General features: G+C 37.8%; 1 protein-coding gene across 2 annotated transcripts in view; it reads right to left on the bottom strand.

The window, feature by feature from the left end:
* The window catches only part of HBS1L (HBS1 like translational GTPase), a 57,774-nt gene that overhangs the window by 6,948 nt on the left and 33,707 nt on the right, over positions 1–17,119 (bottom strand). For both annotated transcript variants that reach the window (XM_061474856.1, XM_061474858.1), the window contains exons 6-13: positions 11,163–11,416; positions 10,542–10,707; positions 9,042–9,159; positions 6,289–6,435; positions 5,568–5,642; positions 4,694–4,811; positions 4,426–4,494; positions 91–195 (exon numbers count right to left, since the gene is read on the bottom strand). In XM_061474856.1, the coding sequence (XP_061330840.1) occupies positions 91–195; positions 4,426–4,494; positions 4,694–4,811; positions 5,568–5,642; positions 6,289–6,435; positions 9,042–9,159; positions 10,542–10,707; positions 11,163–11,416 (1,052 nt within the window). The remainder of the gene's footprint in view (positions 1–90; positions 196–4,425; positions 4,495–4,693; positions 4,812–5,567; positions 5,643–6,288; positions 6,436–9,041; positions 9,160–10,541; positions 10,708–11,162; positions 11,417–17,119) is intronic.

Raw genomic sequence — 17,119 nt, 5'->3', positions numbered from 1 at the left:
TTAGTATCAGTTTGACAGGTCGTTACCATTTCAGTAACTGCTTCTAGCCCAGTATTGACCTGAAAGCAAACACACTTCTGAAGACTGTACCTTTTGCAGTGCAAGTTTCATTGGGAGGCATAGCCAGAAGTCGTTCTCCAACCTGAATATAGCCTGCTTCTATTTTACCAGTCACACAAAATCCTGATCCTTGGTCTGTAATAGACACAGTAATAATTTCAGAACACTCTGTAATAAGGTTAATTTCCCATCACAAGTTAGCCCTGCAGCAATGTATAGGTAAGTTTTTAATATAATGAAGGTGGGCTTTTCCCCCCAGCAGTGCTCTGTATTTGCAAGTTAGCTAGCTGTGCATCATAATGAAAATGAAACACTGAATTCAAAACCTTTAGATCTCATGTTTTTCAGAACTAAGCGAGAAATATCCTTCTTTAAACAAATGTAGATACATGAAGAAATATTTTCTAGTTTTTCAATATTAGATTAAGCCCCTTAATCTATAGCAATTTTATTTAATTCAGCACACTCTTACTTCAATTACAGATAAAGCGCATACCGCAGACCTTTCATAAAAATTCTCATTCATACAAGTGCAAATTCTTATATTTACTGTTTAACTGAGTCAGAATCCTACATGTTCTGTCTGCATATTTACTTTTATTCCTGGGAAGTCAAAGATTGATTCAATCATATTATATATGAGGAGCTATTATAATTGTATTTGACTTAAGTATTTCTGAATAAAAGAGCTGCAAAGTTTTTCTTCTTCAACCATGCCAAGTGCAAGGTCCTACACCTGGGTCGAAGCAATCCCAGGCACAGCTACAGGTTGGGCAGAGAAGAGATCCAGAGCAGCCCTGCAGAGAAGGACTTGGGGGTGTTGATCAATGAGAAAATGAACATGAGCCGGCTTCAGTGTGCGCTTGCAGCCCAGAAAGCCAACCGTATCCTGGGCTGCATCAAAAGCAGCGTGACCAGCAGGTCGAAGGAGGTGATCCTGACCCTCTACTCTGCTCTTGTGAGACCTCACCTGGAGTATTGTGTGCAGTTCTGGTGTCCTCAACATAAAAAGGACATGGAACTGCTGGAACAAGTCCAGAGAAGGGCCACGAGGACAATTGGGGACTGGAGCACCTCCCGTATGAAGACAGGCTGAGGAAGTTGGGGCTGTTCAGCCTGGAGAAGAGAAGGCTGCGTGGAGACCTCATAGCAGCCTTCCAGTATCTGAAGGGGGCCTATAGGGATGCTGGGGAGGGACACTTCATTAGAGACTGTAGTGATAGGACAAGGGGTAATGGGTTAAAACTTAAACAGGGGAAGTTTAGATTGGATATAAGGAGGAAATTCTTTCCTGTTAGGGTGGTGAGGCACTGGAATGGGTTGCCCAGGGAGGTTGTGAATGCTCCATCCCTGGCAGTGTTCAAGACCAGGTTGGATGAGGCCTTGGGTGATATGGTTTAGTGTGAGGTGTCCCTGCCCATGGCAGGGGGACTGGAACTAGATGATCTTAAGGTCCTTTCCAACCCTGACTATTCTATGATTCTATGACTAAAGTTCAGCAAAGGGTATATTTGATTTTTGTATGGGTACTGAAAATACCATTGTAGTATCACTTCAGATACACCTGCAAACACATTAGGAAGATGAGGCCTTTCTTAAGGTGTACATGCATGAATGCGCATGTGTGAAAATAACTGACATCATTCAAATAATAAACAGAGTATTAGGACATTGAATCATAGAATCATAGAATAGTTAGGGTTGGAAAGGACCTTAAGATCATCTAGTTCCAACCCCCCTGCTGTGGGCAGGGACACCTCACACTAAACCATATCACCCAAGGCCTCGTCCAACCTGGTCTTGAACACCGCCAGGGATGGAGCATTCACAACCTCCCTGGGCAACCCATTCCAGTGCCTCACCACCCTAACAGGAAAGAATTTCCTCCTTATATCCAATCTAAACTTCCCCCGTTTAAGTTTTAACCCGTTACCCCTTGTCCTGTCACTACAGTCCCTAATGAAGTCAGAAGCAAGCATCTAAGTATTTCGTGTTTCACACTATTTAAAAGCTTCATTTAAAGCTGAATTCAAAGGAGCAAGCTCAAGATTTCAGGTCACGTACTACCAACTTGCTCTTTTGCATTCAACACCATTATTGATGAATGCTCCCATTTATCTAGCTGTAAAAACACTGTTAGTGCCTGCAAACTAATTTTCCTCCGTTCTACCAACCGAGATGACTGCAATTAACAGATGACACTGGGCATCAATAGAACAGAAACCTGGAGAAGCAGATACGTGCTAGAAAAAGAATCCCTGAGTTACAGTATAAATATCAATACAATATGGTACACAAAAAAACCTGAAGCTGGCTCTGCAAGCACTTGAAGGCAATCAGAACCATGAACAGATTCAAGGTTCCCAACCACAATCAAGAACCATTTATCTTTTCCCCAGAACATCACCACCTCTGGCTTAGTACACTAGCGTGGTGTTTGAAGCTTTGCTCTCTCCCATGCTGATTGTTTCTTGCAAAGTGTCAAGTTTCTTCAGCTCCCCATGAAATCAAAGCAAGCACAAAACAAGACAGTGGTGGACAGAATCAGAGCGTGTAAATGGCCTCAGATCTTTGTATCATGGCACTCAGGTTCTGTGAGGCCATATTCTTTGTCCTCAGGATTTGGACGCTGGACAAAGCTTTTCAAATGTCAGGTCAAGTCATACCCTAGACAGCATTATAACAGATTAAGTGGAACCTGAAGGAAATTACAGGGACCTCCTGCATCAGGAGATAGTTTGCCTGGAGAGAATATTAGGAGGGCTATGGAGGACAACAGCTAAACTCAGGCTGAGGTAGATGAATCATGTATGTGGGTAACCTTAACAGAGAAAGGGATTTTCCAAACTACGTAAGAGTACACTCAGCACTCTCACTTTTTACACATTTCTATGGACAGCATGTACAGGCACTGGAACAGAGCTGAGAACAACTGTTGATTCATGTACTTGTACCTGCAGCTACTTCCTCTGGTGGCATCCAAGTTAATTAAGTTTTGAAATCACAAGGTAAGTAAAAAAAAAGTAAAAAAAAAAAAAAAAAAGCCTAAAAAACACCTAAAAGGCCACATTTAGTGAAAAACCCTGTATATGTAAATTGAGTCTCTCCCAAAGCCATTATTTTTTGCATACTTTATCAAAACAGATTTAATCAAAATTGCTCATTTTGTGAAACTTAGCTCAACACAAAAGTAATTATTGCAACAAAAAGTTGTGAGAATATTTTGAAAGACCTCAATCAATAATCTCAACACACTTCCCCACAGCTCACAAAATAAAAAAAAATAAATAAAAAAAATTACACTGACTGCCTAGATGACAAAACTAGTGTTAAAACACTAGAGTAAATTCTCATGCAAAGTTTCAATACTTAATGTTATGGCATCAGTACCTTAAGTCAGCCAACATAGGGCATGTACAGCATCCAGTGTTTTCTCAAAGACCCACATGAAAATTGCAGAAAACTGATTTTTCCAGTTACAATCAGTATCTTGGTTTGCTTGTACTTCCGCTATAAGCACCCCATATATAAAGTACAGCTTATTTTAAAATATGAAATTCAATAATAATATTTTGTAACAAATTTTTTATGACATTTCAAATCACACTGTCATTCAGTTTGCAACATTTGTCAAGGGACCAATGGAAAGTTTCAACTAGGATGAGTGTTACAAACCTTATTTCTTCTAAGTTACCTGTGAATGTCAATGTATTTAACTGAAAAAAAATACCAAGTTTGCTATTAAGACCTTAAGGGCTCAAGGCAGTCTGGTTTATCCAGACGATGGGAATAAGAACTGGTTGTAGGTACTTGCTGTCCATTTCTCTATTAGTGCTAGAGAATTGCTACCTGCCTTTCATTAAATCCTTGGCTGGCTATAGTAGTCTCACCACCACTACCCTTTTCTTCCATCTCACCCCCCAAATTTTTATACAAAAATTAAGGAATTTATCATTATTAACAGCTACAACAATGAACATAAAATGAACAAGTCAAACTTTCTTAAAATCCAGGAGTAGAAGGTAAACAGGCCTGAAGGCAGACTCATAAAAAGTTTGAGAAACACTCATGTAGACAACAAGAACCAGTTTTGGAAAGAGAAATTCTCAAATTCTGTCCCACAGAACCATCAACTCATTACATAGCCGATTAGCTGATCATGCAGATTTTCTTCCTCAAATTCTTTTCCAGTGTGTTTTTCCTTCAGCAGTACTATCTAAAATTTGACAAAGAACAGTGCCTGAAAACTCGCTATTCTTGTTCAAGACTACCGATACATAAACAAGATCCACTTTAAGTCTTATTTTTACACCATTTTTCAACACTTATATTAAATATTGGTGAAAATATTTAAAAACAACCAACCTTTAAAAACATCAGCAACACACAACCTAAATGGTTTATCCACTGATCTCTGTGGTGGCTTGAAAGAATCTGCAAATAAATTGATAAGATCTTTTAGAATTCCTGTATTCAGTAACTAACTCAACAACTTCTCACCTAGGGATAAATCAACTATATTGCATTCCACAGAATCTGTCCCATGTTTCCTCACAATAAAGTTTTGACATAGATTTTTACACAGATTTGACCCAGGTATATCAGTTTTTAAATGAGGAAAAATCACACTCACCGATTTGCTCTAACAAACATTTTCCTTTATACCACTGTGTGAGGTCACTTATCTGACCCCTTGTGACCAGATTTTCACCACCAAGGCCACTTGTTGGGATATAAGCCACATCTGATTCCTAATTAAAAGGAAGTTAAACATACATTAACGGGATCTTCAAGCAGAAGCAAGAGGTGCATTGTTTCAGTATTATGCAACTGATCTATAAAAGAGCAGTTTGCACATTTGTATTTCCCCTGGAGGAGGCAGATTTATCAGTTAATCCATTTTCTTTCAGTTTACTTCGTGTCTGATCACAGTGCTCCAGCAAAGGGTTGGAGATATTTAAACACAATGACAGCAACATTAACAACTAGAAACTTACTTCAGGCAACAAACTCCAATTTTATATCTGACAGGCAAAACTTCTGTTTGAAATGCTGGTTTATGCATAGGGATTTCAGGAAGGCCACAGCCAGTCCAAATGAGGGAATGTCAGAAGAACATTCAAGAATGGCTAATGGAGAGTTTTCTTATGAGTTCATAATCCAAACTGACATCTGCTTTGGTATAAAACTCTCTACCGTTATTCATGCAATCCTGAACATTAAGGCAGATGATCCTTGGTTTGTTCTGCTTTATAAACAACAGTTCCAAGAAACTACAAATGAGGCGAGTGCCCCAAAGATCCAACAAACCTAAACAAAGATGATGACGACAGAAAGAGTATTGACCCAGGGCTCAACGTACATCCTACCAGTAAGAAAAGGAATCTCCTATACTATGTGCACATAGCAGCAGCAGAAAAGTGACACAAAATAACCTGACTGTAAGAAAAGCTTCTTCTACTCAAATGCCTGATCAAAGCAACAAAGATCTCAGAAATTTACATTACCTTAAAGCCAGCTTGTTTAAGAAATTGGCCAAGTTTACTCGTAATTTCCTGAAATCTTTCCTGTTGCCAATTCACCTAAAATAGAAAACATATGATGATAAGAAAATTTTAGATTTTTAACCTTGACTCCAACATACAGCTGCATGTCATCAACTCTTAGTACCAGTAGGTGTTCTTCACACAAAGCAGCCAATGAATTTATAAACATGAGATTTCCACGTGGTTTCATAGTTGGACACATAAGAGCATATTAACAATTACTGATAGCAAATAACACACCACTACTTACCTTGCAAGCCCCTTTAGTATGATTTGTCCTTGAACAGCTCCTTTTTTTTCTTAAATTCACTCAAAATTCAGATTCAGCAAGAATATATAAAATATATACACAGTAATAATCTAAAATACAAACTAGTAATACCTAACACACCCTACAGGTTTAAATAAAGCTCTTGGGGTCTTGACCTGAATGACCACCAAGATGCCCTTGAAGATGCCATTGGGTTAACTAGTACTTGTGAAAATCTAACATAACAAGGACCCCTACTCATTTTAGCACCAAAACTATTCTGTCTGCTTTGAAAATACAGCCATCAAAAAAATTGTAAAGTCTAAGCACAAGAGACAGAGCTGAGAATCAAAGAAAGACACAATATTGATCCTTAAGGTCCACAATCCTAGATGGAAACCCTGCAATTGCATGAAAAAGTTAAGCATGTACCTGGTCCATTTTATTGACTGCAACAGCTAGCTGTGTCACTCCAAGAGACCGCACTAATAATCCATGTTCTCGAGTTTGTCCTCCAGTCTCAAACCCTGCTTCGAACTCTCCTCTGCTAGCATCCACAACCAAAATAGCCACATCAGCCTAGATTAAAAAGAAAACAATCAATCAGAAGTGGTTAAGAGGTGGAAATAATCTGGGTAAGTCTGTCAATCAGCAATAGTTCACACAAAACATACTCTGAACAGGAGTATGACACATACTTCACATATGACTTAGGCGGTTCAACCCTATCTGTCGTGCCCACTCTGGTGAGATATTATGGCATTATGTCACCTCATGTCACAAACCATCATTTTCTGTTAAACGCAAGCCAACTCATGATTTTGGGAACCTGTCCTCTTCAAACTGCCCACTATGGATGTGCTGCACAGACTTCAACTGAACAGAAGCAGTTTGTGCTCTGGAACCTTAAGAACAGATATGAGCACAATGTCCAGTCCTCCCCTCTTCAGTTCTGGACACCTTCACAGTCAGTAGCTGTGAAAATTACAGATAGATCACCTCACTATAGAACTGGGACAACTGGTCAACTGCATGTTGGATGTGGATGTTTCAGTCCACTCAAGACACTGCAGCATGCCAAAATCACAAGGTGGAAAAGAAAAAGTAGCCTGTTTTATAATCTAGGCAAACTGCCACAGCATTAAGAGAAAAAAGGTATCACACAGTCTATAGTACTGCGTAAAAGTATATAAGCACAGGGAATAAAACCCACACTTTGCTGTTAGCTTTAAATGCTGCTAATATTCCTTCCACTTTTCCTGCTTTTGCAAGTAACAGCCAGGTAGACCACCATCACGTACCAAGCAATGGCGACAGACATGAACAGAGGTACTGCTGACAAGAGGCAAGTATATGACAATTTCATAAGACTGATGAGATGGACATCATGAAAAGAGAAGAAAAAGTGGTACTTTCTTTCCTTACACACTTAGGCTTCAGGATACCAAGAGAACGAAGACAGGCAGCACACTGTCCTGGCTCTGAATTCCCCTCACTCCATCCTAGGCATGAAATCCCCGCAAGTCAGATAGAGACAGCACAACCGTGAGAACGGGAAAAGGATGAGGGATGAATTTCCCCACAGTTCTCAGCCTCTGAAGTGCATTGCGGTGAACTTCTCCCTCAAAAAAAGGACATCCTGTATTTTCTAAATTAGAAAACTGTACCTCAGGACTTACGTGAATTAACCATATGTATCAAAGGCTAGATCCTGCCCCTGATAAGGCTGATTTGCATTCTGCGTAACAGCAGTTGGGGATTCACCTCCTAACAGAATTCAGGCATCAGAGCTATTTCCATGTTTGCTTTCTTCCATGCATTGCTTCAGTGCTGAGTGTAGCTACTCTACCAGGCAACAGAAACATGCAAAGCTTCAGTGATTCCGTAAACAGGCTTCAGAACAGACCACCCCTTCACCATCCTGAGAGCTGAGGGAACACAGAGATACCAAGTCTTATTTGGCCCGCCCCATCTTCTGCTGAATTGATAAAATTGCTGGTGGATCTGCCAGTCTTAACACTTCTGCCTCTATTATTTTTCTGCAAAAGACCAACTAATTTAAGCTGAAGTTGTAAAGAAAATGGCTTGGTTGAGCCAACATTTTCCATTGTTCTGAAACTAATATTTCACTTATAATTTTAAAACTCCTAAACTTCCTACAAGATACGCTCCACAATACAGACGACTGTACAAGCTCTACACCGTAATTTGCAAACTTATGATTATTCTGCAACCTAACCACTGGGTCACAAGTTCTGAACTCTTACCCAGGCTCTGCTTCAGAGCTAGAGCAGAACCTGGGGCAAGTCAGTCTTCCTACAGTATAGTTCTTTATCTGTAAAATCGTACTAACAGTATGATCCATCCTTACTGAGATCTCAAGATAAACTCACATTTCAGAGTGTAATGACACGCACGAAGTAAAAACCTCTACACAGTAGCTTAGCTTCAGAAAACAAAAAAGCAAAAAAAAACAAACCACAAAACCTTTGATTACAGCTCTATCATGGAGTATCAATTCTACTACCTAAAAAAGGGTGCCTTTAAGTGGAAAATTTTCACACTTTCTATGTCATGTAACCGTTATTCTTCCCCCCTTCTGATTTATTTTTTCCATAAATTAAATAACTAACCTATATGAGAATGGGAAGTGTCAAATACTTCTGTCTTTACCTACTGCTCCTAAACCAAGCTGCAGTAGTCTCTGCAAATGTCCTATCGATGACACAGATGCACTCTGCACAAACTGTTATCTATGTTATGCTTTCATAAAATGTATTGTTAAACAGATTGTTCAACCTTTCCAGATCCTTTTTCCTTTAAGCTCAAAACCATGTAGTCTTTACCTACAAATCCACTTTCACAGAACTTCTTGCTGAGTAGACACATGGCACATCTGAATAGCTTTCAAAGCTCAACTCTGATGTTATCAAACTGTAACTTAGTATTCAAATTACTTCCCTAATAAAACTCTCCTCCAAAATGCTAACATCCCACTACTGCCTTTAAACAAGCACATTCTTTTTAAGTTTAGAAAACTCATGAAAACCTCAAAGGTATCTTCGCACCATCAATGATTTCATTTCACCTTAAGATTTAAGAAAAAAAAAAAAAAAGAAGAAAACAAATTTAAGAAAAGGTTTTAAATAATAATGCTATTGGAAAGAGTTTTAGACCATCGCTACCTGTGCAGCTCCTGTGATCATATTTGGAATGAAGTCTTTGTGGCCTGGAGCATCCATCAGTGTAATTACTTTAGTCTTTGTCTCAAATTTGGTCATACCCACATCCATTGTCACTCCCCTTAAACAAAGCATACGTGCAACACACCATTAAAACTGCTTCAAAAGCTTCATCAAGTAAGCTATAAAATACTTAATCCTGACGTTAGATGCTTCATAGCTCTCATCTGATTTAGCCTGCACAAACAAACTGAAAGAAACCTGCTTGCTGGAAAAGCAGAGCTCTAGAGCTGCCTTTCAGTAACTCTGGTCATGAAGAAACAAACACCCAGAATTCACAGTACTAACTCCATGCACCATGTACTATGTCCCAACAAGCTCAGTGAGAACATGAAAATTGTACTCTGTATTTAAATCAGTGCTAATTTCACTTTTAACATTCAGTTCTTCAGAAAAAGGCAACATATAATAATGGGAACATAGCCAAGAATAATTAAAAAAAAAAAAAAGGTGTGTGACTATAGGAATACAGTGATACATTTGCAAAGATCTACACGCAGAACTACCGATTATCAAGGAAGGATTACAGCACTTTGACTCAGTTCCACATCTCACTAACAATCACATGTTCTGCACAGGATTTGATTAGATGAATCCTATCACACACATATGTATCTCAGTAAGCCATCTGCATCTCCCTTCACAGATGATGAAGACTGGTATTTTCAAGGGACAAAACTTCTCATGTTAGCCTAGATACTTAAAATATGCTACTTCCGGTGACAATATAAACTAACAAAATAAACCTTCCTTACTGCCTTACTCCATGTTCTTCGGCATCGGTTTTCATTGTGAAGGTTATAACCTATTCACCTTATAAGAACTTATATGCTATGAAACCTCAAGTTTACAAGTGATTGTAAAAATATAAACACATAAGAAAATGCTTTATTATTTTCTGAAAGCAGAATATTATGTATTTAGCTTTCTAATGTTCTTAGAAGCTCTTAGATTTTTTTTAATTTGCTTTACTGCTTCCTCATTAAATACTTTTTCAACAGGACTATAATTCTGACACCCTTTCATAGAAATATCTAAGCTAGAACTTTTCATATAAAATGATAAGCAAACTGAGAGAAATTTGGCAGCAATGAACCAGTAAGGCAGCTTTAAATGAACTAACTTGGCTACTAGAAGCCAAGTTAGTTCTAGAAACTGCATTATAGTTTTCCTCTACACTCCACAGCATAGAAATAAGTAAAGAAATACTCAACTCCTTATTCACATTTCTTATAACTCAACAAAGATACCACTTTTTTCTTTTAGTAACATGTACTCATACAAAGAAAAATATTTGCTAATAAGCATTGAGTAAATATCTTCAAACATTTAGGACATTTCTACCAAAGCATTATTACTAGATCTGTATTTCCTAACAAATGCTGTTCTTTCAGAAAAAAAAAGAAAAAAAAAAGGGTAAGTTTCACTGAAAGATAATTCTACCTTTCTCTTTCTTCACCCGTTTCATCCAAGACCCATGCATAGGCAAACGAAGCTTTGCCAGCCTTCTTAGACTCTTGCTCATATTTGTGCATAGTTCTTTTATTCACATTTCCCAAAAGGTAAAGCAGATGACCCATCAAAGTACTTTTACCTGCATCAACATGCCCTATAGGGAGGGAAATAAATATTACAATAATTTTATTAATTTATGCATTTTAAAAATAGTACAAGAAGAAATACACTATAACATGAAAATCACATTCACTAAGAATCCTTATGCAATCCACAGAGCCTCACAATCCTGTAAAACAGAGATACAGAGAATTTTTATTGAAACTCTCAGTTAGCATGACATCTATATAGCACCTCCAAATTCTTACTAAAAAGAACACATTGACAGAATGAAACCAAACCAGATTACATTTTACTATATTGTCCTAGTCAAGGACATCTGAATGCATTTTTTCCAAAGAACAACAACAGTCAAGCAGATGCAACTAAAACTAGTATGAGATTTTCCTTCCCTGTAGAGAGGAGAGTTTTGCTTCTGTATCACTTCCAGATTCACTTAAGAAAATTTTTAATCTCTATGTGTGTCAAAATGTAGTTTAACAGTATTACCTATTACCACCAAATTAAGCAGTTGCTTTCCTCCTTGCCTCTTCTCCAACTCTGCTTTCACATCTATTTGTGGTTTTGTCTTCCCTGACTTTTTTACTGTAGCAGGCACTGTATTTTGCTCTTCTGAAACCTGCGCTACTTGTGAAAGAGCAGATTTTGAGACTGCCTCAGGTACCCCAGAAGTTACACTGGCATCTTCATCTGACAGTCCTTTCTGAGGTGTATTAGCATGACCATTTTCTTCAGCAATCACACTAGGGAAAAAAAAACACAACAAAAAAACAAAAAACAAAACACAAGGAATGACAAAGAAGCCATAGAAATGCAGGAGAGAAATTGAGTTTTCCCTTCACTATCATATAAGCCCCAGACGAAGAGTATGTGATAAGCCCATTAAGGTTGAAGCGATAAGCAGTTGGATACAAACTGCACAGATACCAGCTCCGAACATCTTGTCTGAAAAGCACTGTGCACAAAACCAAGATAAGAAATAATCTTGCAAAATACATGAAACAGATAAACAAAAGCTTCCCACAAGCCACTTTTTTTTTTTTTAGAGGGAAAGGACAGTTGTGCGGAAGAAATACAAAAAGCTGGCTGTCTGAACTAAGAGCCCAAGTCAACTTTGAAGCATCGATACTGTGACAGCTTCCACATACACTACAAGTACTGCAGCTGAATGTAGCTATATTCTATTGTGAGAAGAGCAATATAGCATAAAATGCAGATACTAAGCATACCTGAGGTGCAATTTAAGGTGCAATGTTTATATAGAGTTACATTTATCATTACTTAGAAAAGTTAAAATTGGTAAAAACTTAGAGGCATCTAGAATCAGGGACTATAAAAATAGGACAAGGATTAATGGGTTTAAATTTAAAGGAAGAAATTCTTTACTGTGAGGGTGGTGAGACACCAGAACAGGCTGCCCAAAGAAATCCCTGGCAGTGTTCAAAGCCAGGCTGGATAGAGCCTCGGGCAACATGATCTAGTGTGAGGCATCTCTGCCCATGGCAGGGGTGTTGGAACTAGATGACCTTAAGGTCCTTTCCAACCCTAATCATTCTATGGTTCTGATTCTATGACTAAGGCAATTTGGATTCCCCAACTCCCCTTCTCTAACACCCTGTTCTCCCATAGCTCACCATACTAATCCTAATAGTAAATAATCCTAAATATATTATTCTCTTACACTGACTTGTAAATGGGAATAATTTCCTAACTTACACAAGTACTCTGAGAATATACAACATGATTCTTCACCTGTTATGACAAAGATGACCACTAAAAATATATGCTATGTAACATCTTCAAGAGAACAAAAGCTTTCTTGCTGCCTGACAGAGCTTCATGGTGAGGCACTAATGCAAACAGCAAGAAGGGAATAGAAGCAGTTATTACAGGTGTGACAAAACTGCAGCACAGCAAACTTCAATATACAAACTACTATTCATTGCAATATGTGGAAATACCTACAAAATACTATATTTAGAACTTCATCCAAGAAGAGGCTTCTTCCCATGGAAAACCGGAAAACCTTTCCAATGCAGTACTGCCATGCTGTGGGCTGCTTTCTTATGGAACAAATTCATGCAGGCTCTCAGAATCAACTGTCTCAACATTCAGGGTGAATTTTTCACCCTCTAGTGGTTCATATATCACTGCTTAAGGTTCTCAAATAGTTTATAATTTGGGTGGTGCAAAGCAAAAGTGCTAGATATAAATGAAATAATGAGTAAACATGACTCTAGCCAACAAAACATTAGGCCTTCCTATTTTTTCAATGGTGGAATATTTGAACAGTCAGTACACAGCTCCATTTAGAATTTTACAGGTTTCAGATATTACCATGTTTTGGAAATCTGAAAACCACCTCTGTCATGATAAATTAAAACTTGCAATTTCAGAGGAGAAACATCAAAATGGATAAAGTGTATGATCATGATCTACTTGCAGAGCATCTCTGGTGAGATAATTCAGCTTTTTGCTGACTGGTGTCAGGGAAGGGAGAGAAAGTTTATTGCTATGTACCTAATGGAAAATGAGCAGATGAAATGTACAATTCCAGTCTCACAGAAGTATATGAAGCAAGATGCAGCAGCAAGACCTTGACAGTTAGTTATTCCTTACCTCAACCAGATGAGTAGTTTATTGAAAGCTTGTTAACAGCTCATAAAATTACAAAGGAGCTTCTTCTCTAACAGTCAATGAGAAAATGAATGACATTAAAAATGCTTCTCAGTAAGCCATTTCCACTGAGATTTTTCAAAATTATTGAATTGAAAATTTCTATCAGAAGACAGAATACCATATTAGTACCCAGTATGTCACTACTGCAGGCAGTTGAGGCTATAAACAAGTTATCTGCATTAGCAAGTATCTTTGGTAGCAAAGTTCCAACTTGGTTTGAGTTATGTTCAATCACCATACCAAGAAAAAATTTTATTTGAAGCAAGAGCAGTTCCTAACTAATTCCTTGTGCCTTTGTACGAGAAACTGATGGAACTTCCAAGAGCTGTGTCTGCTTGCCAACATCTGTGTCTGTCTGCCGCATGACTGCTAGCCACCAACATGGAACCATTTAATTAAGCAACTCTTGACTTCTCTGAAATGACAGAACCACTATGTACCTTATATGTGCACTGAAGTAATGTAATCAAGAAAGCTTGATCACCAGCAACTCAGACACAAAAGTCAAAAAGAGCTTACTACAGCTTTTTGTTAGGACATCAGGAGACACACAAAAGCCTGGCAAGGCTGCCAAGGACAAATATGTAGTCAAAATTAAAACTGCCAGGCCAGAAACTTTCTATACTTCTTGCCAGCCAGGACCATATGAGTAAACTGAGTAAAAGCTATGGTTAAATCACTGTTTTCTGGGGAAAAAATAAGAAATACAACATACATTGTCATAAAGTATGTTAGAAGACACTCAATCTCACACAATTATTGAGAAGTTCAAATTACCATGCATTCAAAGAGGAACCTGGAAGCTTATCTAATGAAGATTAATTCTGCATAATTTAGCTTTTAAACACTGTTTTCAATCTCGTAGTCTAGATGCTTAGTGAATTATTTTTATGCAGCTGACTCTTTCGGAGTACTTACAGTCATTACAGGAATGTCTACATTTATTTCCCCTTTCAAAATTATTAATTAGAATCACAGAATAGTTTGGGTTGGAAGGGACCTTCAAAGGTCATCTAGTCCAACACCCTGCCATGGGCAGGGACATCTTCAACTAAATCAGGTTGTAAATCAAGTATGTACCAAAGTAAATCCACAGTTGACACCATTTTGAAATCCTTATTATGTAATATTGATCAGGCTGGTTACAATAATCATCCTTTTCTGCTCACGACTTCTGGCATCCTTCATGATTTAAGAAAAAGCCTTGTAAGTAGTTTTGCTACAGCATCAGTTTGCCAGAAGTGAGTAAACTCCATTTTCTGTAGACAATCGGTAGACTACAAATATTCAACAACAAAGGCAATCAATGTTGGAAGCAATTCGCAACTTCTAATAATGCGTTCATTTTAAATAAGATTCATTTATTATGAGGTCATACCTCATAACAAGACTGAATCATAAAGACTGAATAGCTAGTCAAAGAATGGTTGGTTATTTTTGCTAATTCTAGGCCGCTAGTTTTAAAAACATGGTCCATGAATTATCTTCAAGATCCCATAAAGATGACAACAAAAGCTAGATCATACGTAGTGTACAATCGCTTTTTAATGGTACCTCTTCCAACACCATACAAGTATCTGGGGGTGAGATTAAGGGCCAGTTATAGGTGTTTTAAAACCCAAACTGCTATGAATCATTTACAACACTGTGCTTTTGGTCAGTGATATAAACTATGTACTTAGAAATCTACTTTATTATAAATTCTTTGCAGTACCTTTATCAATGCAACAGTAACATAAAAGGGTATGAAAAGAATCAAAAGAACAAGCCTTTCTTAGGTGTTAATAAACACAGATTCATCCTGTTCCCTGACAACTCATCTTTATGCTGTCAATATTCCACTAGGTAACTGCAGAAATAAATTCCCAACTCTGATAATCATGTAGCTGAGGCAGAGGTTAATGCTTTGCTTTGTTTTTTTCAAGTTTAGAAACAAATGTGTACAAAGTCATTATAAACTTGGAAGACAGTGCTAGTGCTTCAGCTAACCACAATATATTTAGCACAGTCTTTATGCAAAAGACCTAGTCAAGCTTCAAGCGGAATCAGGAAAGTAAATGCTACTATCCTACACAAAAGGAAAAGTAGGATGCAAATATGGTCAAGACCTCCTCCCCCATTCTTCATGTCAAGGTCCTAGTGCCTTGGAGGTGTTTCCACAGTTGCCTGTAGGACAAAAGAATAAAGGAGGCCATCACAGACTCCCTGAACCAGCGATCTTCAGACATGCCCAATAACTTTACTATTTAAATTGTGCTTTCTTCCATTTTCACTGATTGGGTATGCTCCAGATTTCATGCTCTTTTCCAAATCCTTCCACTTCTTACCTATTCCTCCCACTTAAAGCTAAATGCCCAATATGTACCCAATTTTTACAACACAGGCTTGCTCTTCATCAGTATTTCAACAGTACCAGTAAGTGAGGTGAATTAAAAAAAAAAAAATTAAAAAACTGTCTTTGCAATATTGAGGATTTACCTAAAGGGATTACCAGCAGGTTCTGAAGGCTTCATTTTTTCTGCCACAAAAAATATATTAAGTCACTTAACTGGAAGCAATCATGACACAAACTATTTCAGGTTCCATGAAGAGAAACAGTGGCTGAGAACCATGTTAGTGCCAACTATCTTTCCCCAAAGACTGAGTCATAACTACCCTATTCAGGAATTACTCCATTCCAAAGATAAGGAAGCATTCTTTCTTATCTCCTCCTTCCCTATGGAGAAGACACACATATACAAGGTGTGACAAATGCTAAGTATCAGAGATACATAATTCTGTATTTTTCCTTTTTTTTTAATGAACAAACATTTTAAATGGTAATTTTTATAGCTAAAAAATTCAATCACTACTATCCAGGATTACCTGGCATATCTTTTTCACTCAAGATTCCTTTCTTCTTATAAGCTTCTACCCAAGTTAATTTAATACACAGAAGTCCCCATGAAAAACTCCCATTTATAAGAAGTATGGCAGAAACATCAGAGATGATTGTAAAATTCCTATCAACATCACAGCACCTTCAAGTCCAGTTGTCACATCCAGAGTCACTGGTGGAAATGAGCCAATGGTGGAAAAAAAAAAATAAAGTTCCCGTTTATATACTGCAAATCTCAAACAGCACAGAAAGATTTTGAAAGGTCCAAAAATCTTTCATTTGGAGCTTATTGCATCTAAGTAGCTGAATGAAAGTAAAGTCTCTTAGCAATGACATTTAGCAGTATAAAGGGAATAATGACATCAGCTTCACACCTTGTACTAAAGCTTAAGAGACTAAGAAGATTCAACAGCTTGTTTTCACTCAATTATCAAACATGTACAACATACTGTAAAATAAAGATCATCCTTCCCTCTTACTTCCCTCTTTCCAGATCAGAACTACAAACACTTCAGGATGAGGGGAGGATGTTGGCACTGCTTACACTTGTGATTTTTTTTTCCTGAGGATGAACTATGAAACTTCTTGCATGGATTAGGTGGCAAGATCTGGCTTCAAAACCAGAAGCGCATCAAAGAAAGAAAAATCCATTAACCATTCTTTATAGAAACAGCCTAATGTAGTGGGCAGGCACAGGATGCTACATGTAAAGATATTTCATGGACTGTATTCTGAACACACAAGCTCTGTCCTCATATATATTTTTAAGTATTCACTACTGGCTACTACTGCATGTATAAACTCAGATGCCAGTTTCCACACTCTCACAAGACATCCCCCTCAACAGTTCCAAGTGAGAATAAAATTAGAACTACTGCTCAACCACTCT

Source organism: Pezoporus flaviventris, unplaced genomic scaffold (assembly GCF_033815535.1).
Source record: "Pezoporus flaviventris isolate CSIRO_AGI_PZ_B2104156 unplaced genomic scaffold, CSIRO_AGI_Pfla_v1 ptg000081l, whole genome shotgun sequence".
Classification (NCBI taxonomy): domain Eukaryota; kingdom Metazoa; phylum Chordata; class Aves; order Psittaciformes; family Psittacidae; genus Pezoporus; species Pezoporus flaviventris.
Note: the sequence above shows the minus strand (reverse complement) of the source record. Positions and strands in the feature narration are given on the sequence as shown.